This window comes from Mastigoproctus giganteus, chromosome 1 (genome assembly GCF_048544385.1).
Source record: "Mastigoproctus giganteus isolate SK-2022 chromosome 1, ASM4854438v1, whole genome shotgun sequence".
Taxonomy (NCBI): Eukaryota; Metazoa; Arthropoda; class Arachnida; order Uropygi; family Thelyphonidae; genus Mastigoproctus; species Mastigoproctus giganteus.
In genome coordinates this window covers 178,088,981-178,115,553 of record NC_143575.1, presented here as the reverse complement: position 1 = coordinate 178,115,553, position 26,573 = coordinate 178,088,981, and the positions used below count along the sequence as shown (strand labels likewise).

At 38.4% G+C, this 26,573-nt stretch overlaps 1 protein-coding gene across 1 annotated transcript in view; it reads right to left on the bottom strand.

Annotated features, from left to right (window-relative positions):
* Nucleotides 1-2,178: 2,178 nt before the first annotated feature.
* Nucleotides 2,179-26,573, bottom strand: part of LOC150091326 (tudor and KH domain-containing protein homolog) — a 68,506-nt gene continuing 44,111 nt past the window's right edge. Inside the window, exon 4 of the mRNA XM_090389997.1 lies at nucleotides 2,179-2,862. Within this exon, the coding sequence (XP_090246123.1) occupies nucleotides 2,179-2,862 (684 nt within the window). The remainder of the gene's footprint in view (nucleotides 2,863-26,573) is intronic.

The window sequence follows — 26,573 nt, the reverse complement described above, 5'->3', positions numbered from 1 at the left end:
TATCACGTCATGCAGTGCGTTGTGGTACTGAAACTGCAGCGTCACCATGCATTTTGCTGAGGACTGTAGTTTATAATGTAAAGTAACTCACTAATATGAGATCCCCATTGTAATTCGAAAACAAGAGCCAATCGACAAATTTTAATGTGATTTCTGTGTTCAGCAGCAGGAGGTTAGTCAAGTTTTGGCAGGCTGAAGAGGTTGTGTAAATTGTTATTTTCATAACACGTTACACATTGACCAGTGATTTTATATTATTTGTTTTTATACACTTTTTTAAATTTTTATTTGTATATTCCCTCAACTAATTCATTATTCCCCCTCACCACCACATGCTGATTTTCTCTGCAAAATTCACTGAACTAAAATTCTTTGGCTTTTTTTTTTTAAAACAGAAATGGATGAAACAAAGCAAAAAAAAAAAAAATAATAATAATAATTAATTCACATAAACAAGGTACTAATTTATTTCAACAATTCTTTGGTCCAAAGAGGTTTTTTTTTTTTGCCTCTTAAGGGCAAAAAAAAAAAAAAAAAAAAATTTGTATTGCAAAGAAACCAAATTGTTTAACCTGCACAACTGGAGTGGTACTATAACAGTCTACATACAGATAAACATTGATAATGAATGAGCTTCCACACTGTGGCTGATATTATTTGGCCATAAATGAGTGTTGACAGGAGATAAAGATCCTTAATACACTTGAGTCAGAATCCATTTTCCACACAGATAATAAGGTAAACAACTATCACGTTACATGCATCTCGTAATATTATATCAGATGATATTGTTAATTATCTATATATATATTGCTAGTACATCCACAAAAGAAAAAAATATAGTAAAATAATACACTAAAACTGCAAATTTTCTCAAATATTTATTTCTTGATAATTATACAGTGTGCAACTATAATTGGCCAATTTAATCAACCTACTTGGAACAGGTAATTTCCACCATTAACGTAATTAAAAGCTTTCTATGATTAAACAAAAGAAAGCTATGAAACAAGCAACCCGATGTATTAAGCATGTTGAACTACACAAAGCAGACATATCACACAAGTCACAGCATGTCAAGTTCTTATTACGTGCTCATTATTAGAGTATAAAGAGTAAAACCAAACACATCTGTGTTGTTAAAAGGCATAAGGTGATAATAAGGAATTCCTTAAATAGTTCAAAAAACTTCAAATAAAATATCCACCACAATTCAGCTTTTCAAATTATCCATTATGCAACAAAAGGTAACAGGTCAATTTAGGCACTTTGTTGGAATTAAAAAGTTCACCATTCCAGGAGTGTTTTTTTTTTTTATTTTATTTGGAACAGTGTAATAGAGCATAAACAATGAAAGGCCTCTTTTGTGGATTGAAATGTGTAACCAGGCATGAAGTGTATGTACATCGTATGCTATTTAATATATATTTTGTTTTGAGAAAAAATTTCAAATAAATTATTTGAACATCACTTTTTTTTAATAAGCTTAATTTCAGTGAGTGTGCTTTGTTCACCAACATGAAAGTAATGTAGATTAAAAATCAAAATGTAAGAATACTAAATTTATTGCTCATCACTTTAATAGAAAGAAGGAAAAAAAAAAAGTTTTATTGAAAAATTTTGCAAACACACCTGCTTGACATTTAAATAATTGGATTTTGCTACCATTATCTTTTTAGAAACTTGATTGTACAATCAAGTTTTTACAAAACACATAATTCCAAATTACTTGGAATTATATGCTAATCACTTAATTCCTGGTTTCAAAGTAGAATATGATAATTTTAGGTGCAGAAGAACAAATTAAGTATGAAAGAATTAGGATGAATTTACTCTAACACTTCATATTCAATTCAAAAACTATCAGAAAAAATCTTATTAAAAATACATGTAATACATAAGAAACAGCATAATTTGTAAGATAATTACAACTGAGTTACTTCAGTTCAATAAATACATCTTTTCTTCATATATTATAATTTGAAAAGTATGAAAATTACTTTATAGAGGATATAGAAATAGGCAACTTATATGACAGCTTCATAACTTAAGAGCTATTGTACTACGGTAATTATTCTTTATATACTGTGATCAGTGAGAGATTCCACTTGCTTAAAAAAAAAAAAAAAGCAATTAAATAATGATAAAATTTAAAAAAATATATATTTTTTTAAAATTTTAAATCACGTTAATTACTGTTTTGTCCCAAACTGCAAACTGCTTCCTAACCAATTCTTCAGCAACATTAATGTCCTTAGGTCCATTGGTATCAACAAGCTCAACAATAGCAATCTGTTCCTCTAAGGGACCTTCTTTTTTAACATATTTTATTAATTTTGTCATGATAACTTTCCACTGTGCATTATAGCATAATTCTTCAAACAGATCAATTGCTTCTTCTTTCCAAGCATCACCATTTGGAGAAATATTAGCTAAGCAACACTCAATAGCCTGAAATGGTAAAGCTATAAACTCTGATTTGAGACTACAGATTTCACACTGCTTCAAGCTGTTAATATCACCAAAATCAACGTAGAATACTTGTATTATATTCTCACTTACACTATATTCATTTACCTTAATTTTAACCACTTTAGCACGATACCAAGAACCGTCATGAAAAGGAGCGGCAACAATATCTCCTGCACTAATCTGAGAAACACGAGTAAGATTCTGATTGATTTGCTGTTTATAGAAATCTGTCATTTCTTCCACCATTTTGTCTAAATGAATAGATCTAGGTCCTACCACTTGAATCCAAAACTGTGTAGGCGTTTCAACAGCTGACACATATACCTCCGTATAACCATCACTAGCTGAAGGTTGCAAAACTTCATTCGTATAACGCTCTTCTTCAGATTCCTGTAAAAGAAGTTTAATGTAGCTTGTTATAATTTTTAAAATTAAGAATTTTTTTTTCATTTGAATACAAGTCATAAAAAAAGAATGCTCTAGCTTGAAATGCTTGTTTTATTGAAGTTTTTCACTTAACTCATTTGGTCACAGAATAAGAAGCACATATAAAAACATTTTCAATACTGATCCTCTGCACCTAATAGCACCTGCAGAAGTTTTGAATAACTGCAATTAACATTTCTTGCTCTCCACAGTGACTTCACAATGTACAGGACAATGTGTTGAATGATCTTAACCACAATACCATATCGTGAAATCTGGCATGATTGTGCAACCATCCAATGTGAAATTGTCCAAAACAGATTTAAGATGACCATATCCTATCATGTTCACCAAAATAACAAGAACTGAATTTGTATACTGAGCCATCCCATGTTTAGAAAAATATTTCATGTATTATTAATTTTCATGCCATAAAGATCTTGAATAAAGTCTTAAAATCCCAATTAAGGATCAACATTTATTGCGTCAGAAAAAAATAGTCCAATTTTAGCTTTTTTTTTTAAATAATGAAAAGGTAAGGATTTGGTACAATGAAGACAATTATAATAATCACTTTTAGTTATAAACATATAACATAAAACTAAAATTTAGGGCTAAAGACTGAATATACTAGACAAACAAGTTAGTGCAATGCATCATTTCTGCTTAGAGGGGAACAGGTATCCTGTGTGTTATCAGACACTCAGCCTAAAACACTGATGGATCCAGTATCTCTCTATTACAGAAGATTTAGGAGAAGTCCAGTTGGCCTGTCTCTCTAAAATCCACTCATGCACACCTTCTCGATGGTAAGCCCTGTTACGTCACTTAGGTGGCAACGAACGTGTAGAGTGGTTCTCTTCAAGACGTCTGGTCAGCGTGAAGAGGAAAAGACCAAACCCTCCAACATATGACAGCACGACGAAACAAATGGCCTTCAGTCCCCAGCAGCTTTCACTCTCCCTCTTACGGCAGCAAGAGGATCAGAGTGGAGGCAGAAGGTGCTAAGAATCTCTGGGTACGACCAGGCTGCCATACACGGAAACTGAACTTGGCCTGCTATAACGTAAGATCACTCATCGGTGAAGACAAGATATTATTGGAATATCATTGGTTTGGCTGAAACAAGAAGAAGAAATGAAACACATAAGTTTATCAAGTGGAAATCTGCTGTATACCAATGGAAACAGTGAAAGGAGTGAAGGTGGAGTTGGGTTTCTGGTCCATAAAGGTTTTAAAAACAACATTTTGGAATTCAAAAGTACATCACCAAGGGTGTCAAGACTAATACTCAAGATTTCTAAGAGGTATAAGCTAAAGGTTATAATGATTTATGCACCAACATTGAGCCATGATGATGAAGAGGTTGAAGAAATGTACACTGAAATTGAGTCTTCTAGATGAGCAGAAAACCCACTATACTATTATTATGGGAGACTTCAATGCTAAGGTTGGAAAAAGACAAAACAGCGCAGAAAGGGGAACTATAGGAAATTTTGGAATTGGTGAAAGAAATGAAAGAGGTGAAAGACTTGTGGAATTTGCAGAATCTCAAGGACTGTCAGTAATGAACACTTTTTTCAAGAAAAGGGTGAACAGAAAGTGGACATGGAAGAGTCCAAATGGATTAACAACTAATGAAATCAACTTGATCCTCACTAACAGAAGATATATTGTGAATGATGTTACCGTCCTGAATAAGGTAAATGTTGGAAGTGATCACAGAATGGTAAGATGTACACTTGATATAGATGTAGGAAAGGAAAGGAAAAAACTGACTCCAGTAAATAATACAAAGGTCTTTGAGATAACAGAAGAGGAGAAAAAGCAGTAGGTACTGGAACTTAAGAACAAGTTTGAGCTTCTGCAGACTGCTCAGGACCAAGATATCGAAGATGAATATTACAACTTTTTGAAAGTGATAAAGCCCAAGAAACCTATAGGAAAAAAGAAAAAATTAGTCAAGAAACACTTGTCACGATGAACCGAAGACGACAAATGAAAAGCAATAAAAAACTGACAGGGAGAAAATTGAGTATACTGAGTTATGCAAAGCCATTAGAAAGAGACTCAGAGAGGACATAAGAAGATTTAACACAAGAAAAGTAGAACAAGCATTAAGGGATTTAAATCAGCAGCCATGAGCAGTAATACAGAAAGACAAATGATACTGAAACTGAAGAATAGCGATGGTGTACTTATAAACAGCAGAGAAGGCATAATTCAAATAGCAGAAGACTACTATAGAGAATTATACAAGGAGCAGGAGTATGATGCCAGCAGTGGGGAAGATGGATTGCAAAGTACCAACACATATGACATACCCGATATTCTTCCTGATGAAGTAGAACATGCATTGAAGAAAATGAAGAATCAGAAAACTCCGGGGGAAGATGAAGTTACTGTAGAGTTGTTAAAATTGGGAGGAAGAGACATAACACAAAAACTGGCAAGGCTTTTCTAATGCACTTCACAAAGTGCATTAGAAAAGGTGTGATGCCTAAGCAGTGGAATAATGCAATCATAGTTTTGCTGCATAAGAAAGGAGATAAATCAGAAATTGGAAATTATAGACCTTGTTATATAGCTTGTTATCCCACATCTACAAGTTGTTCACATTACTAACAGATTAGAAAGAATACTTGATGAGAATCAACCGAAAGAGCAAGCTGGCTTTAGGACAGGATTCTCAACTATGGATCACCTTCATGTAATATCACAGCTAATGGAGAAAGCAAATGAATATAAAACACCATTATGCCTGGCATTTGTGGATTATGAAAAGGCATTTGACTCCATACAGCATAAGGCAATGTTTCGGGCACTGGAAAGACAAGGAATAGATACCCCACATATTATGATTTTGAAGAAAATATATGAGTGTTACCTCCTTTATTAGACTAGACAAAGACAGTAGGAAATTTAAAATTGAGAAAGGAGTTCGACAAGGAGACACAATATCTCCGAAGCTGTTTACTTCTGCCCTTGAGGAAGCTTTCAGAAGATTAGACTGGTCGCAGAAAGGAGTCAATGTGAACAGAGAGTACCTAAACCATTTACGATTTGCAGATGACATTGTGGTCATAAGCCACGATCCCAAAGAATTAGAGGAAAATCTTAATCAGTTATGCACAGCTAGTAAGGATTTTGGACTAAAGATGAATATGGCTAAAACAAAAGTAATGATGAACAAGTATGCCACAGAAAGGAAAATAATGATTGAAGGAGCAGTAATTGAAAAGGTGGAGTCATACTTATCTGGGACAAGTTATTAGCTATAATAATGATAAATGGGTGGAAGTCAAGAGAAGAATAAATTTTGGATGGATAGCATTCAGGAAATATAGTCACATACTGAAGAGCAATATCCCAGTTTGTCTGAAATGTAAAATAATGAACCAATGTATACTCCCCACCATGACTTATGGAAGTGAAACTTGGGCACTCACCAAAAGAATGGAAGATAAGCTGAGAACTACACAGCGAAGAATGGAACGAATCATATTGGGAATCAGACTGTTAGATAAGAAGAGAAACACATGGATTAGGCAGCAAACTCAAGTAAAGGACATTCTTATCAAAACTAAAGAACTAAAATGGTCTTGGGCAGGACACATAGCTCGAAGACATGATGACAGATGGACTAAGAAAATAACAGAATGGTATCCAAGAGGAGCTAGAAGAAAACCTGGAAGACAAAGGCGGAGATGGATAGATGAAATTCATGAGTTTGTGGGTAGTAAATGGATGGCCAGTGCTCAAAACAGAAGGAACTCTAAAGTTGCTGGAGGGGCTTTCATCCTGCAGTGGATTGAAAATGGCTGATGATGATCATTTCTGCATGTAGTAAATTGGTGAAATGGCATTGTTTTCATAAAATTATATTTATACTTCATATTCATAAAAATGAATATAAAGTATGTAGCATAAGCTTTAATTTCTCTAACTTTTTATCTACTTGGTTGCATAATAACTTTTTCCCAAGTACATACATACACTAAATGGACAGCACTCGTGGGATACCTACCTCGTAGCAGGTAGACCCACCTTTCACCCAGAAATGGGCAATCACACAGCGAGGCATTGACTTCACTAGTTCACGAAAGCATTCCACAGTTATTTCTATCCATGCTTGTTGACTGCTGTTCATAAATCCATTGCATTCCTGGGTGGAGGAGATCCAAAGCTCGAACAGAAGTTTCCACAGCATCCCAAAGATGCTCCAGGGTTCATGTCTGGTGAATAGGGAGGCCATTCCATTCTAGTGAAATCTGCAGAATGCTCTTCGAACAATGTTCTAGTCACCATGGCTCTGTGGAGAGACACATTGTCCTGCTGGAAGAGTCCATTGCCCTGTGGGTGCAATAACCATAAGGGGTGCAGATGGTCTGCAAGGATGGACACGTAACCTGGATGGTTAGATGTGTCTAGATGTACCAGAGGTCCTCAATGTGTGCCAGTTGAACGCGCCCCCAGACCAGAACCGACCGTCCACATGCCTGAACAGTTCCTTGTTTACATGACACTGCTTGTCTGTCGGCTGCTCCAATAACCATTGTGGCTAATGATTGCCTGGTGGAGATGTTTCTGGCAACTCCCTCATTGATTAGCTGAAACAATGTGAAATAAATGTCGATAGCCACAACCTTTCTCTGCCCACAGCGCTGTCCACGATGAGATGTTATTTCAGAAGTGGTGTATTCCCGATAAACCATTGATACTGTCGAACAGGGATAGTGCAATTTCTGTACCACCTCAGTGATAGAGTGACCTGTACATCAGGCACCCACTTTCAAAGTCGGTTAACTCATGTTTATCCACACTGACATCAAATTATCATCAATGTGGATGCAGTGTACCTAAATACCTGTCGAGCAGTGGGTTTATGACAGCATTGCATTGCCCAGGAATGAGGTATCCCATGAATTCTGTCCTTTCAGTGTATATCTTTTCAAAGTCATTTCAAATAATGTGTCCACTTATGCTGCCATCTGTATTTCCCACTAAACACTGGATATAAAAAAAAAAAAAAAAAAAAAAAACAATAATAATTTCCAGAGCAAAAGTTGCAGATCCTAAAGGAAATTGATCCACTGATTCCAGAAATACCAAAATTATGTTCTATATTATGTCTACATTAAAAAGATATATAACAAAATATTACAATAAAAGACCAATTTCAAATGTCTATGCTGTCTTAAAAATGAATTTTATTCGTTTTACTCAATTTATGCAAAAATATTACTACACACACACACATTCGGTTTCCTTAGAAATGCTTACCACTCAGTTTTTCTTACAGTCCATTTTGCTTTCCCTCTGAAGAAAGGTTAAACAACCACGTAACCTCCCATTGTAGCAGTTTCCCAACAAACTTTGGCATCACTTTTCCACCGTGGATATGTGCTGATGAAAGCATTCCCCTTGCTAGTCACTTAAATCTCCCAAATTTTGAAGGAAAAAAAAAAAAAAAACTGGAATGGAATGAAGAAACTGAATTTTCAAAGACATTCAGCAGAATTCACTTCCATCTTTACGCAGAGCCTTAACAAAATTCTTCATTAATCCAATCCTTATATGCAAAGGTAGAAGAACAATTTTTGTTCAACCAGTGGAACAAATTTTATATTACTCCCCACTAGTAAAAATTTCCCCCTCTTTTCCTACCGCTGTATGATATAGTGTTCTTATGTTGTACAACTGTCCCAAAAATAATTTGTAAAATATCCCCGTAGACCAGAAAGTAATCCAATTATTTTAAGATTGCCACAGACATTCCAAGCAAAATCATGATAATTTACTGCAATCAGGATCTTTAACATTTTTTAAGCCAACTGCAGGAAGTAGAGAAACTAATGGGAATGCATTTCCATTGTGCAGCAAAACTGTTTTTAAATTTAATTTTGAGAGATCAAAATTAAGTTAAGGAGTTCATTAGAATTTTGTTCAATGCCCATAAGACCACTAATATCTTTACAGAAATACATCATGTCATCAATAATATTTTGAAAACACTTTGTGACGATTTTGATATATTGTAATTTTAGTGCTTCAAGTTTCTGTTGTAACCTAGAAACCAGGAGTTCTGTTTGCTCTTTAGATAAGTTTAAATCATGAACTGTCATTTGACTCTTCTTGCTTAATCAAGTGGCACATTATAATTTTCTGGTTGGTAGTTGAAATTTGTCGATGGGGACAGTCAGAAAAATCTTCAACATAACCATTCATCACTGCTTCCTTTATCCCATAATTTGGGGGGGGGGGAAATTTGGTATTGGTAGGTTTCATCATGTGGAACCAGGCTTTACTGCAGGTGATATGTTGGGATGTATGATGCTGCACTTGTTTTTTCTTGACATGCCTGATATTTTTGTCATGCACAAATAGCAATCATCATACAACTGTGTAGTTCTCACTACACCATAGGAACAGGAAAATGCATATTTTTAATTTTCCCATTTAGACCCATCCTCAGATTTGTGGTACAGGTAATACAGAACACATGTAGAGGCCCAAGTTTTGTCCCGCTCTTGCAACCAAAGTACAAAGAATATGCATGTTTAGTAATACTGTAAGCGTTTCTGCCTCTGCGCTTTTGTTATAAATCATCCACACAGACAGCAGAAATTGTTAGGATGATTCAGACACTTCCTTTGCTTCTGCTTAAACATTTTAACTCTCATCATCGTACTCTCATCACAACTGTCTTTCCATTATTAAGAGAGGTGGGAAGCACGTAGACGAGGTTGAGCACGTTAACCCTCCCCAATATTACTGCCATCTATGAACTTATATGAATAATATATAAACATTATTTGCAGGTACAGATCAGTGCCATATCTACTTCCCTAACTTGTACTAAGATATATGTATTACGGATAAACTAAAAACCGGTACGTGGTATGAAATTTGAAGAATTATTTTCAAAATCTACACAGAATTGAACATGGGGAACACCAGCATTAGAAAACAAACTGGCTACCCAATTGCAAAAAAGCAGTTGGCAATTTAGAAGATGAGACCTTGTCTAGAGAATCTTTGTCAACCATGATCAAAAGCCTTGGAAATGCCAAGAGTAACTGCTTGAGTTCTGCCAAACTCTTCCATCAAATTTGTCCAAAGATGAACAATATATCACCAGCTGATTAATGCTGACAATATCCATATGGGTGATCCTTGATCAGATCAGCACATTTTCAAGCAGAAACACCAGTGAAATAAGAATAGGCAAAAAAAGGTGACAAAAAGAAAGCTCAGAAGCAGAGTTTTTGAGAATAAGTAGAGAAATAATGCCATCAGAACCTCTGGAACAAGGTGTACTGGTTATTATAGGTCATTTACCAAGATCATCAATACAAGAGTTAGAAGAAAAGTAGCATGCTAAAATCGGCTTTATCTTTACCTGAGGATAAATCAGAACCACCAGATTGTAACAGAAGTTAGTATATAGATGGAAAAAGTTGTAGGCAATAGCTTTGGCAAGTTTTCTACTCTTAGCCTGCTGAAAATCAAAGTTTCGATTGATTAATAACTACTTAACAATTGTGGTGACCTTCAGTGTAGGCAAAAATTGAAGCTAGAGATTCAGATACCAATAAGCCAATTGCAAAATTCTACATTTTTATCTCAAACAGCCTTAGCACATTTACTGGAAAATGTACGGTTCAGATAAAGGACTGGGTTTTAAGCTGAAATATGGAATAAATTACAGAAATACCTCGCATAGCACGGTTAACTCGTGCCAAAAACTTACCGCACTATGCGAAACCGCGCTGATTGAGGTATTATTAGTATATATTTTAATGTAATGCGTTCCGACAATTTGATTATGAGTCGAGTTGCAAAAATATATGGTGTTTGTGTACTATAAATTGATGCACACAAAGTTCATGCAAAAAAAGAAACTAAAATGATAAAATTGAAAAATACTAGTAAGTACAGTACAAATGATTTTTATTGCAGTATGTACACACCAAAAGGATATAAGTGAAGTATGTACTGTATTTTTATTTTGAAAAATAACCGATCAGCTTAGTTTGCAGTTTTTTTCTTTTTTATCTGCGTACATCTCTATAACATCGAATGTCATTTTGCAACGCGCCATTACATTTCTTCTTTCCACTCATATTTGCATATAAAGGTGTAACATTTTTAAAAAATAATCTTTAAAAAAAATACACAGCGAAATATATTTGTACATCTTACGCACAGTCAACGACCTCACCGCTCGGAATCTAGAGGGTTTACTAATGTATGAATGCTAGCAGAGTCCATATTTATTGGGAGTTGCGACAACAGTCAGCATGGCCTTGAATCCATAATGCATTGGTGCATAATGCAGTTAAATTTTTTTTTTTTTTTTCAATTTGTAAACCACGCTATAGTGAAACCTGCACTGTTCGAAACTGCGCTATGCAAGGTATTCCTGTATTCCATCCCTACAGATTAATTTCACTCACAAGAGCGGAGCAAACGTTGGAACCAGAATATTTAAAACAGAAATCCAACCAAGAAAAAGAAAAATAAAATTTCACAGATCATCCTATTTGCATTCTTGTAATGGCAAACAACATGAAGCTGAGACCATCACTATGTTGTGATCCGAGGGGACTTGATGACCACTAACATTGAGCATGTACTTTGAAAGGTTTGTGTGAAAAAAATCAAAGCATTGGGCAACAGATACACAAATAAAATTCTGGAAAATAAATGAACAAGCTGAGTGAAGTCATTAGCAGTTGCAAAAGCCTAGTCATCTCAAACAATGTGGCAGCTAGAAAACTGAAGCCACCTGAATTTGTAAACATTAAAATCACCAATGAAAATTATGTACTCGTTTATACTCATTTGCAAGACCACCAGGTCAGTGGAGTTTACAATAAATCAATCAATAGAAATGCTAATCGTATTTAGCAGTCACGGGCTTGAGCCCCGGTCCACTCAAAGAGCACTTGCTACTGCACTCATGCTCCTGACCACTCGGCTATGCCATCTCACTGTTAAAAAAGTTGGACTGGAATAAGTCAAGTTTCAAAGCAGTCAAAGAATTCCACGTGATTAGTGGAGTTAAGATATGCCCCATGTGTGACTTTGGCTGACTGTTTGACTACTGTTGAGCCAGTCAAGGTAGACTCACGACAACCACAGAACAGGAGCACTTAACCTTGCTGGCTGTTGTCAAAGTACTGATGCCTGCACATCTTACCCCATGACCATTCCACATTTGAAGCTGGAAATACCTCAACGTTGCCCCATTCTTCCTTGCAGATGCTCAAAAACTGATTACCACATGTGCAAACAATCTTATATCAGCTGTTTCTGACCTTGAGCCTTCATCAGTGTTTGTTTATTTGGTTTTTAGGAGCATTAGCAACTAAGGCCATATTGCTCCGAGGTTATGCGGTGGTCATTCCCTGACCTTTCTGCATCCTCCGTATTTGGTGGTCACGGCTCAAACCCTGTCCTCATCAAGAAGTGTGCGCTACGCACTGCTGCTCCTGCCCACCTGGCTACGGAGGTGCCTCTTCAGTGTCACAACACACCAGTCATTTCTTACACAATGGGGTGTTGTTAATGCAAAGCCCACTCTGTATTTTGACACTCTTCATCTTTGATTAAGGAGGCTCCAAATGTTTTGGAACCTCCTTAATCAACAAGAGCAGAGTCATCATTTAATATCTTTTTCCATATGCTTTCTATTGTACTCAGAGTACAACAGTAAGCAACTCAGTTGTAAATAGCACTTTTTATGTAAAATTTTTTAACGGTCACTATCACAATCACAAAAAAACCCTTTAATTTATTTTACAGTTAATCTTTAGAATATGGTGCTTACCTGTGGATCTTTGCAACTATAAGTGATCGGCACGTCTAGCTCCACCACGATTGGCTACTAATCACTGTAACTTTATGTCAGAGCGAATGCTATTCTGCAAGAGTATAGAGGTGACAGAAATACGCTGGACAGGCTGGGAAACCTGACCTTTGTTTATATCAGAAGTTTAAGTTTTCTTAAATGAGGCTATCACTGTATTACAGAAGTGTAGTTTTTTTTTTTTTTTGGTAGACTTCATTTTGAATGGCTTACACCATCAATTTAAGATGGATTCAAGTGAAAATCATTGTACTAAAAATAGGAATACAACAAACTAAGTAGCTGAGTGATCAGAAGCTAGAGTGCAATAGCACTTGCTCTTTGAGTGGACCAGGGTTCAAACCCGTGACTGCTAAATACAATTAATGTTTGTAATGATTTATTATAAACTTGTAAACTCCACTGACCTGACCTGGTGGTTGTGCCGGAATATAAACAAGAAGATTTTTTATAGGCCTGACACAGCTGAGTAGTCATTAGAAAGAGTGCAGTAGCATGCACTCTTTGAATGGACTGGAGTTCAAGCCTGACTCTGCTAAATATGATTAATGTTTGTGTTGACTGATTTATTGAAACTCCATTGACCTTGTGTTCGGAGTATTAACATGGTGTGAAAGTGTTTTTCCTCACCTTTAATTAATCTCATTAGATATTCACATGTTTGTACAAATATTAATATAATTAACATTATAAAAATTACTAAGTTTAAATAGCAAATGGTGCTTTCTGGATATTCTTGGGCTTGAGAGGGTCACAGGTGAAGGCTGATAGGTGCAGGAATTTTAGCACATTCAAATTCTGAAAAAAAAAAAAAAAAAAAAACCTCTACCCACAATCTCTCTGCAACTTTGAAACTGATGTGACAGGCCACAACACATTCACTCAAGAGCTACATGCAGGAAATAATTTTGATATTATTTTTTATCTGGATTTTAGCAGAGCATTTCACTCAGTTCCCCCATGAGAGATTACCATATAAGATGGTACATGTTGGGATCATGGGTAAGATCCTTAGATGGACTGCAGGGCAGCTGCACAACAGGAAGTGGAGGAATTTGTAATTAACAGTCTTGAAGTAGATTTGAAAAAAAATCTTTAAATAAAATAAATTTGCACATAATATTCGCTTCTATGTTGAAGGAAAGTGGCACAGGTTGAAATGGGGTCTGTTTGTGCCCATAAGGATAGCAACTCCTCCATGGACAGGCCCATCCCATTCTGTTCTTACATATTATGGTGGCATTACAAATGGAAAGGTTTTCATTCAGCTTCAAATGTCTCCTGTAAGCAAAAGCACACTAGCTCGTGCTTTTGCAGGAGGCGCTTAATGTCATCACTATTTCACCTGAATCCCACTACAATTCCACTGTAGGAATTTAGCCATTATTTTGACTTGGCAATACATCGGTCAGCTTCCAAAGTGCTGAGGGCTTACTTTTCTCAGTCTTGAATTTATTTTTTTTGGACTGTCCCAAGTCCAATTCTTCCTGGTTGGTGGCACTGCAGTCACAGAGTGGAACAGTCCCATTAGCACAGAGCTGCGTTTGATTGTAGACAGCGGATGGACATCGGTAGCAACATCGCCAGATTTTCAATTTCTACTTGGATTTTTCCCTTTCAAAGTTAACCGATTATGGAGGTAAGTGAAATATTCAAGGTAAGAGTATTGACTGCTATAGTCCTAGCATATTTTTGTGTTCTTCAGAATGTTTCTGTGCAGCAGTAGCGATCTCACTGTTGCAGTCACTGGATTGAATGCACCTCAAGAAAATTTAAAAATTTTGAGTATACATATCAAAGGAAAAATTACCTATACTACAGTTAATTTAAATTGAGAATCCAATTCTGATATTAAAATTTACATATATCTGAGATCTGAGGTAGTTTTCTTTGTGAGAAATTTCACACCAAAACTGGAAATTCACATTTTTGGATATTAACAGGCCAGAGCTTACAAAAGGTACACCATTTTATTCCTTTCAATATAAGGAACAACACATATCGATATAATGTCTTGAAAAGATCAAAATCAGGAAGAAAAATAAATAAATAAAAATCACAAAAAATTAGTAATAACGACTTGGATATACAGTCTCCCAGACTTAGAAATTAGAATACTTAGGGAGAAAACCCCTAATAACAATGAACTAGACAGTTGTCCCCTGGCACCCCACAGCATTAAGAAGTCCAGGAGGGGGAAAAATCAAGGGGAACCTAAAGAGACCCCAGTCATGGAACCTAAAGCTGATAAAAAAATGAAAATCTCACGAAATTTCATGAAAAATGAAAAGAAATGAGTATCTCACAAACTGTTCATCGTGGACTAATGTTATTAGTGGAGTCCCTCAGGGTTCAGTATTGGGTCCTTTATTGTTTTCTGTATTTATAAATGATATTGATGATGGCATATCAAGCTTAATGTCCAAGTTTGCAGACGATACAAAGGTTGGCAGGGTTGTCAAGGACACTACTGACACTATGCTACTGCAACAGGATCTGGAAAGGTTGAGCAGATGGGCTGAGAGGTGGCAAATGAAGTTTAACATTGACAAATGTAAAGTACTACATATGGGAAACAGCAACCCCAGAGCAACGTATCAACTCTGTGGTACTACACTGACAGTGGTAGAGAATGAAAGGGACCTGGGGGGTGGTTGTGCAGGCAGATATGAAGTTTTCTGAGTAGTGCAGACGGGCTGCAAGAGTAGCTCATGGTGTATTGTTGATGATATATAGGAATTTTTCTAGCAGGGATAAGGAGGTGATTATTCCCTTGTATAAGGCAATGGTCAGACCACACCTAGAGTACTGTATACAGGTCTGGAGGCCTCATTTCAAGAAGGATGTAGAGATGCTGGAACGAGTACAGAGAAGGGCAACAAGATTAGTGAATGGAACAAGGGGGTGCTCTTAAGAAGAAAGGCTTAAGTTTTGCAAATTATAGTGTCTGGAGACTAGGCACCGGCGAGGTGATCTGATAGAGGTGTATAAAGCCTTGAATGGTTTGAGCATGCTCAATGCTGATGGGATTCTTCCTCTTGCTCAGAATAAACACCTGAGAGGGCATAAATTCAAATTGAGAAAAGACAGATGTAGGATAGACGTGAGGAAATTTGCCTTTAGCCAGCGGGTGGTTGATTGGTGGAATAGACTTCCATCCCTTGTCGTGGAAGTTGATAGCCTAAATAAGTTTAAGGCTCAGGTGGACAGGTATTTCGAACGAACAGAAGGGTGAAGTGGAAGTGGTTATTTTTTATTTATTTATTTATTTATTTTATTTTATTTTATTTTTTTTTTTTGGCTGATGCTGCGTAAGCTTGCTTTCTTGCATCAAATACCTCTACTAATGCTATACACCTCAAGTGTCCCTTCTAAAGCAATAGTGGTCAAAAACATTGACCTTACAGTCACAAAAGTGGGTCACCTCTACTACCCAGTAGCAGAGTGTGCCCATATCACAAGTGGTGTAGGACAGTTATACATTATATCTCTTTATGCAAGACTAGGTGGAGACAAACCTTACTATAGATTATTTACAAGCAGTTAACTTTCTACCAACTGCAAATATCACAGTGTGCTGATGTCAACTGCCAGTCAGCCTTATGGCATAGCTGTGCAAGAGCAAGCACACACAATGGCGAGATATTAACAGACTGTGTATCCACCTCTCCTTTTCAAATGCTAAACTAACCAAATAATTTATCAACTTTCAGCAGTACCATGTGAGAGAGAGACACTGATGTCAATCGCCACCAATTCAATAGCCTATAAAATTACAGATTGGTGTGTCCAGCCTTGCCTGGACCACATCAGATCATAGAGCTATCACCTTCAAACAGGTTAATAGTCTCTATTAGTCATTAAAAGGTTTAGTATAAAAAAAGGCAAACTGGCAGATCTTCACAGATTTTACAGCAGCGGAGCTGCAAAAACAGGAAAAATGAGTGCTCTAGATCAGCGGTTCCCAACCTTTTTTGATTCACAAACCCCTTTCAACATAATATTTTTAATGCGAACCACTAAGCCTATGTTCTCTGAAATCATATATTTCTGAATAAAAATGTTTTATAATAAAAATTATAAAACATTTCCAGTACCATATTTTTATAAGCAACATTGCGTAACAATAAAAATGAAGTATCATTTATACTTTGTAAAGCAGTTAGTAATCAGTCCAAACCAGATTTCTAGCAAGTTAAGAGTAGAAAACTTGCTTCGTGTCCAAATGGTAGCCGAGCATTCTGGTCTCTTGTCAAAGCTATTGGCTGCAATTTTTGACCATCTCTGTTCCCACCTCTGTCAAAACCAGATGATTCTGTTGCCACATCAGCCAAAGATAAAGCTGATCTGCTAGCATCCTGTTTTTATTTCAACTGATGATCTTGATAAATCAACTGAAACCATTCCCAGTACACTCCATTCAATGTCTCCTGTGATCTTCCGTCAAAAGGATGTCAGAAGGATTTTGATGAATCTGATGCTAAGAAAGCTCCAGGTCCTGATGGCATTTCTCCACTTGTTCTCAAAACCTGTGCCCCTGAACTTACTCCTGTTTTGTGTCATCTTGTTTCACTTTCTTATTCCAAAGGTTTTTTTCCTTCTGCTTGAAAATTTGCTCATATCCAGCCAGTTCCTAAAAAGGGGTGTGAGATCCCTTCCATCCAATTATCATCACATTGTGATTACTTCTACTCTTTCCAAAGTAATGGAGAAATCAATTAACCTAACTCTTAAACTATCTGAAAATCTTTCATCTGATCAATGATCGCCAGTATGAATTCAGTCAGTGTCGCTCCACTAGTGATATTCTGGCTTATATTACCCATCTAACTACAAATTCAGTGGAAAAGTTTGGGGAAACTCATGTCATTGCTCTTGACATTTCAACGGCTTTTGATCGTGTTTGGCATAAAGGTCTTCTAAATAAGCTTCCATCCTATGGTTTGCCAGCTGTTCTTTGTAATTGAGTATCCAGTTTTCTCTCTGACCGCTCAGTGAGGGGGATGGTAGACAGCTCTGTCTTCTAACTTTTCCACTAATGCTGGTATTCCACAAGGTTCAGTTCTTTGTCCCACTCTTTTCGTATTGTATAATGACCTTCCACTGACCGGAAATCCTATCCGTGGTTTTGTTGACAATAGCACATTGCATTTCACCTTTCAGTTTGAAAAACCTTGCCCTACTCAAACAACTTCGACTTCTCGAGAGTATTGACTGCCAAATCCTTAAATGCTGATCTCCATGTAATTCTCCAGTGTGGCAAAGACAACTTAATTTCAATCCTTCTAAAACTCAGTCCTGTCTTCTGCACCTATGCTTATTTTCAATGACGATTTCTATGCAAGATCTTGGAGATTACCCTGACTTCTAATCTCTCTTGGCATAAAGCACATTACAAATACTGCTTCCTCTGCATTTAAAAAACTGGATTTTCTCTTTCGCTCTCAGCATTACTTTTCTTCCAAGCAGGTGTTGAATCTGTAGAAATCGCACATCCGGCCTACCATGGAATATTGTTCCCACATCTGGGGCGGTCCCCCCAAAACCTCTCTCGGGCTTCTAGATTCCATTCAAAAGAGGGCAGTTAGGTTTATTAATATTTCATCTCCAACAGAATCTTTCTCCACTCTGTGTCTCATAGACTTTGTTTCTGTTGCATGGCTTTTCTATAGATATACTTGCATGGGCACTGTTCTTCTGAATTGGTTTCTATAATTCCCACTCCTCTCTCTTTCAAAGCAGTCCAAACACGTGCTGCAACCAGTCATCCTTTTTTTGGAATATTTGTGGTGATCTCCAAGTGACTGGACTGCTTGTTGGGTTGCACGGTGGTTTCACTAAACTACAACACTGGGAAACGGCAAAAGCAATGTAAATTATGTTCCATTGGTTGATCCACAAAAGGTTTTTCTTCCCCCTTTACACATCATGCTTAGACTGATTAAGAATTTCACTAAGGCACTGGATAAAGAAAGCAGAGGATTCACATATTTATTGAAAATGTTTCCAAATTTATCTCATGCAAAGCTGAAAGAAGGAATTTTCATAGGTCCTCAAATAAGAAAGTTCTTAAAAGATGAAGAATTTCAAAGAAACCTGAATGATGTTGAACTGGTGCATGGAGATCTTTCAAGGCTGTGGTACACGGGTTCTTTGGAAAGAGAAAAGAAGAGAACTATGAGCAACTGGTGACAAACTTGATGAAATGTTACAAGAACATGGGATGCCGAATGTCACTGAAAATGCATTTTCTTCATTCCCATCTGGATTTCTTTCCTGAAAACTTAGCAGATGTCAGTGATGAACAAGGAGAGCGCTTCCACCAGGATGTATCTGCAATGGAAAAATGATACCAAGGTCGCTGGGACTCTGCCATGATGGGAGATTACTGTTGATTCCTTAAACGGGAAAACAATACGGAGCATAAAAGGAAATCATTGAGTGGGGAAACATGTCTAAGTAACATATTGTGTGTAATAATTACAACCATGTATGCTGATATTGTATAAAAACAAGGAATTTAAAAAATGCGTATATCTTTTGATGTAGACGTGACAGAATATTAATAAAGAATAATAATCAGACATTAATTTTGTTCAGAATAACCAACTTTCGTTCCAGAGGTATGACGGAAAAAAAAATTTTGTCGGGTAGTATAATTAACCTATGTAAATCTAAGCAGACTCCATCATAGAATTTTTAGTGCGAACCCCCTGGAACATTTTCACTAACCCCTGGGGGTTCACAAACCACCAGTTGGGAACCACTGCTCTAGATCGAACAACAAATGTAAAGTCATTTTAGTAAAAAAAGCAAACCTGTCCATCTATTGGATGGGCCAGAACATCTTGGCCACAAAATGAGGTGGATGCACTGAGAGAATCATAGAACTCTCAGGAACCAGTATGCAGCCTTCATTAGATATAAGAAAAAGAACCCTGGAGGCACTTGGTTTGACAGCAAGAAAGAAAATACTGATTATGACAATGCCAATGTAGAACCTCTGTTTACTATAGAAGAATTAGAAATAGCACCATCTAAAACCAAGAACAATAAATGCCCAGGTTATGACCTCTTAGAGGTTGAAATAATCAAAAAACTATCAGAAATAGCACATAAATTAATAACTTATATAACAATTGTATGATACAGGGAATATTCCTAAAAATATGGAAAAAAAAAAGTTTTAAGATTAATTCTTAACCCTGAGAAATCCTCCATTGATCCTAAATCATATAGACCAATAGCCCTAATCCTGTACTAAGAAAAAATATATGAAATATTAATATATAACAGATTATCTCAATACTACATAGAAGCAGGATTACATTGTAACAATAAGTATGGTTTTAAGCAGGGCAACTCTACAGAGGATGCCATGCACCACCTACTGACAACAGTTAAAACACAGAGGACAAGCATATGTTGGCAATTTCTATAGACTTTGCTGGGACATTTGACTCACTTTGGTGGCCTAGTGTCCTTAGGAGACTCTGCCAGACAAATGCCCCACAAAACGTGCTAAACTCTATAAGGTAATCAAAAGCTACCTTAAAGACAGAAGTGTCTCAGTAAGCACAAGGTTCCAGGAATTGACATGCTCTGTGAAAAAGGTTTGCACTCAGGGCTCAATCCTTGACCCTTTCTTCTGGAACATTGTTCTGGATGAACTTCAGGCTTTGGATCTGGGCCCTGTGGAAAGCCTAGCCTTTGTGGATGACTTCATTCTCCTTGTAAAAGGTAAAGCACAAGTGGTTGTAGAGCAAAGATCAAATGCCACCCTCTTGCAGTTGCAGGAGTGGGCACAAATACTTCTAAAAGGCAATTTAAACATAAGAAGACCTCCACAAATTAAAATTGCTATAAAAATGGTAACTGAATTAAAATATCTAGGAGTTGTCTTTGACTCAAAATTAACTTTTTACCCCCATCTGGTTTACTGGCAAAGAAAGTGAGAAATTATGCAGATATGATTGCCAGGATCAGTTGAGGAGACTCAAGGTACGATTGACAGGATCAGTCAAGGGGCTCAAAAGGACCCTGGCAATCATACACCAGTGCATGGTTCACCAGCTCGGCCACAGTAAGAAACAATAAATTAGAATCAATAGAAAGGACAATACTTCTCACTATTACCAGAGCATGTTGCACAGTAAGCATACCAACACTGCAGGTGCTGGCTAGAGCTCTCCCACTTTACCTGGAAGTAGCCAAAAGAGACTTGTATTACAGACTTAAAAAGGCATACCCACAGAATTTCTGGGGATAGCCCTCAACACAGCGAACACCAACAAGGCTGAAAGAAAGAAAATAGCCATAAAGCGCCATCAGCTACGGCAAAGAAATTGGGAGCAGGAAACCAGAGGTTCTGGTTACCAGATGGTTTCTGCCACAGGTGGCAATGGTTAGCCTAAAGCCACCAAAGTGGTACGCCCCAGGACTATTCATGGCATTTATACTGACAGGTCACGGCTCCCTAAAGGCAAAACTAACCTCCTCCTTAGGGCCGTCTGATGACCCAAACTGTACCTGTAGTGAGAGTGAAGACTGGGCACACATTCTTTACAAATGTATAATTTATGACATACCAAGAACCCAATTAATAGCAGAAATTAGGCCTCCTACCCAGGGTACAAGAACACTTATTTATAATAGAAGAAAATAATTAATTATAAAGCTTTCACAAGCTTCCGTTCAAAAAATTCCATGAAGTGCTGTGGCTCAGGCAAGGAGACTTCAACTGGAAGGCCCAAGTCAGATAGGACCTGATCAGCATCAATGCAAAATCACAAACCCGATTACGGCTGCCTGTAATGAAGAACCCTATGCTGGGCACTGTGCCTTGGTGGTGCCCAGAGTTGGATGGTTAGATGTGAGGTCAATCACAAAAGGAAGACACTCCAGCGGGCCCATACGACCTAGCCTAAGGCGGGGGTGCTCCAGCAACAACAATATAGAAGAGTGCAAAACAAATACACTGCTCTCATTCAGAAGAGAATTAAGAAATCATGGGAGGGCCTCACTTTCACAATGGGCAGCTTGGATCCCTGGGGGGGGAAGAGAGTCTACAAAGTGACTACCAACAAACTCTGCAGGGGTGAAGTAATCCCAACAAGTAAATTACCAGATGGCACAATGACAACAACCTGGCAAAACACAATAATAATATCCTCTGCTCTATTTTCAAGCAGATGGCCACCCCAACCACCCAGCTCAGCTCTACCATGAAAATAAAGCATACTCAACTCAACGGACCTAACCTTCCTTCACTCTGGAAGAACTGACTTGCAACTACCAAGATGCCTGGACTGGACTAGAGCCCAAAATAATAAAGAAAGTGGTAGAATACATCCCAGATCACATACTAAAACTGTTTAGCCACAGCTACAACACTGGCAGCTTCCCATCTGCCTGGAAAGAAGCCAATGTATGTCTCATCCTGAAAAATCCAAACAAGCCACAGGACCAGCCAAACTCATACAGTTTATTAAAAACTGAAAGAAGTGCCCATAGCACTTCTTTCAGTTTTTAATAAATTTTTTGAGCACCTACTGCATAACAGAATAGTCACCCACAATAACAATGCAGGCCTACAATCACCAAACCAACATGGATTTAAAGAGGGCTTCTCACTGTAGATGCACTGGAAAGCACCATCTTTGCTGCAAGAAACTCCACCAAAAAATATTTCCTGATGATCTCAATCGATTTTGCCGGGGTGCTTGACTCACTTTGGTGGCCAAATGTCTTAAGCAGACTTCATACAGCCAACATGCCACAAAACCTCTATTGTTGTATCAAGGACTATCACTCAAAAAGAAGCATAACAGTTGAAGCACCATTCAACTCGGTTTCCTGACAAGTCCACAAAGGATGCCCCGCAGGGTTCAGTCCTGGAGCCATCCTATGGAATATAGTACTAGACTGTTTTCTAACCATGAACCTACAAGATGTTGCTTCCCAGTCATATGCAGATGATCTGGTCCTTACCCTGGCAGCAGACTCCAGACAACAATTAGAAAAATAGCAAACAGGGCTCGTCACCCTACAAGAATGGGCTGATCATAACTACCTACAGATCTCATCTGCAAAACCAAACTCCCTACTACTGAAAGGGATGCTCCATCCCACAAGACCACCACAAATAAAGATACAGAAAAGGGCTATTTGACTGTCCTCAGAGCTAAAATATCTTGGCATTATATTGAATAGAAATCTCTCCTTCACTCTGCACCTGACCTATCTTACAAAGAAAATTTGCAACTATACTGCACTAGTAAATAAAATTTCACAAGATTGGGGCCTAAAAAAGCGTGCCCTCTTTCTTTACTATGGAGCTGTCTTTGTGCCCATTATCAGCTATGGATCCAAGGTCTGGTTTCACAAAGCTATTAGGGCTGTAAACAGGCAGAAACTAGAAACAATGCAATGAGCCATCCTTCTTACCACTGAAAGGGCCTGTTGCACCATCAGCACCCATGCTCTGCAGAGGCACTTCCAATGGACTTCGAGATTGTCAGACATGGGCTGCTGGTACAGTCTTTCCAAGGGGAGATCCACCACGTGCCTTGGATTCACAACTGATCGTGCCAACAATACCAATGCAGAGAAAAAACAGCTGACACAACACTTGATGCAGGCTTGGCAGTCAAGATGGACTAATTCTACTAAAGGAAATATCACTAAAAAAATCATCCCTGAAATTTCCAGAACCTACCCAGAATCACCTTCATGGTTCTCGCCTTACCTGTATGTCTCATTCCTTACTGGCCACGGATAAACCAAAGGAAAATTGGAAGCGCTGGGTATCATCAATGACCCCATGTGCTGTTGTAGCTGCCCTGAAAATTGGGACCGTCTTGTGTATGATTGTGACATCTACGAGGATATAAGATGCACTCTACTCCCAAGAATACACTATCCTCCAAACAACCTTGAGCACCAAGTACTGGAAAACAAGTGCGCCTCCGTAGCCAGGTGGGAAGGAGCAGCAGTGCGTAGCACACGCTTCTTGATTAGACCGGGGTTCGAGCCCGTCACCACCAAATACGGAGTATGCGGAAAGGTCGAGGAATGACCACTGCATATCCCGGAGCAATATGGCCTTAGTTGCTAATGCTCCTAAAAACCAAATAACAAACAAACAAACAAACAAACAACTGGAAAACAAAGAAGGCTATATTGCCTTCACCCACTTCGCCCAGGACCTGTTCAAGAAGCAGAAATCTAAACGTCACTTGGACTTACCCACACAGTGCTCCATTGCACTGTCACTTTTGTTCCCCTTCTGCTCTCGCTTGATGGAGGCATCTCCATTTCACCTGGGGATACCTTTGCTGTCGTCCAAGGCTCATCCTATCTCCCTCTTTTCTTCCCCTCAACTATATCCTCATTTTCCTACTCTCTCTTTTTCTCTCTTCTTTTTTTTTTTTTTGTCTGTCAAGAAGCTCAGGTGACTCTGGCAGAGACCACCAAGAGATTTAGGAACTGCCTGGCTACCCCCCCCCCCCGAGAGGTTGGTGGTGGACAACGTGCAGTCCCATCAGGGGGGGCCTGTGCCAAAAAGCTAAATGAAAACACAACCCCACACTACACTATTCCCCAGGGCTGTTCCCCGGTGGTCACCAGAACTAACTGACCGCAGACACAGACCAAACAGAGCCCGAAAAGCATTCCAACAAGCACGCAGAACCTGGCCACAGGCGGAGGTGGACGAGCTAAGGCAGAGGTATCGTGAGGCAAGAAATAACTACACGGCCAAGATTAAGCAGAAGAAAAAAGAAACATGGGAAACTCTGGTCAGTGCAAATGGCACTGCTGACACATGGGGAATTGTTTATGGAGTTGTCATTAACAAGCTCCCAAGAGGGGAAGTGATTACAGCCACTGAAACTGCACCGGGAAGTTATACCAGAACCTGGAAATCATCAATTGACAACATATTAGACCACATGTTCCTACCTCAAACTGAACTCCAGACTGAGGAACAGAAAAAACTCTATGAAGAAAACTCCTCTTATTGTACCATGGCAGTTGAGCCCCCTTTACAATCATGGAGCTGAGCATAGCAGCAGCAAACATCAAAAACAGGAAAGTTCCTGGTGATGACAGGATTGAACCCAGAGATGCTCAAAAAGGCAGTAGAGAAGATACCAGAATAAGACTTATACTTAAGAATTCAACCAAACCCCAGGATAAGCCAACATCATACAGACCCTCAACATGTACCACTACAGTGGTTCCCCCCCCTTGACTCTTGGGTTTGGGCGGCCTAAGACCAGGAAAGCTGGCACCCAGGAGTTTTTGCACTCCCTCTCTTGGGTACGGGTTTGTGCTTAGTCACTACAGCTTATATTAGGCGAAGCAGGTCTGGCTCCACGTGCCGAGGACGGGCATCAGTTAGCAGCTGTAGATGTCAGCTGCTTCCTGATGGCAAAGTGACCTGACATAAACAACACACATAAACATTTCTATAATACATTTTAATCTTTTCTATACAAAATTTCAATTATTATTTTTCGACATTTTGTTTAAAATTAGTAACCATCTCAAAATTTTTCTTGTTTTGGATTTTCAATTTCTTAGCTAAATATCAGGCCCATTTTACAGTTTTTCTGTTACTTGAATGATTTAGGCGGAGATGGGCATATGCCTGGGAACCACCCCGACACACACACACACACACACACACACACACAGCTTTGCTTTCTACCTTGAGCAAACTTTTTGTGCGGCTTCTATACCATAGATTAGAGACACTTCCAGGAAGCGAACATGATGTCGCCGAACCAGTTCGGCTTCAGAAGAGGACGCTCAGTGGCAGACGCTTTGGAAAACATAATTGAGGCAGCAAAAAACTGCAACATGAAGTATTTTTTCCTCATATCAATAGACTTTGCTGGCGCTTTTGATTCTCTCTGGTGGCCAAGAATCCTGGCCAGACTTCGGCACACCCAAATTCCAGGCAACCTGTTCTGCTGCCTTAGATCATACTTGAATGATAGAAGAATTACAGTGACTACTCCCTTTGCCACTCTCTCCAGGCAGGTCCACAGAGGCTGCCCCCAGGGATCAGTTCTGGGGCCCCTTCTGTGGACTCTTGTGCTGGATGAGTTTGTCAATATGGAAATCCCTAATTTAAGAATGCAGGCATACGTCGATGATCTTATACTGATGCTGCAGGCTAAGCAGGCCACAGCTGGAGACCCATGCAAATCATGCCATTTCTGTTCTGCAAGGATGGGCCAATGGGAACCTACTGAACATCTCACCGGAAAAAACACATTCAATACTCCTCAAGGGCTCCCTTGATCACAGGAGGTCTCCCCAGATCAAGATAAATGGAACAACCATTAAACTCCAAACAGAAGTCAAGTATCTTGGCATTATCCTTGATAGACACCTCAACTTTACACCATATCTTAGTTACCTAAGAGTAAAAATTCAGGAAATATTCCGGCCTATTTGCTAGAGTTACATGCAGAGACTGAGACCTGAAGAAGAGGGCGCTTGCCATCCTCTACAAGGCATTCTTCATCCCGGCACTGGATTATAATTCTCCTCACAACAACCAGAGCATGCTTCACGGTGAGCACCCACACTCTTCAGGTCCTTGCAGGATGTCTCCCTCTGCACTTGGAGATTGTCGGCCGTGGGCTGCTGCACCAACAAGCCAAAGGAAGGGTAATCACACATTTGGGATACACTACGGACCCAACTCTGACTAGACCACAGGAAAAAAGACGTCTTACAGACTACATGAGAACAGTGTGGCGGAATCGGTGGAATGACTCCACTAAAG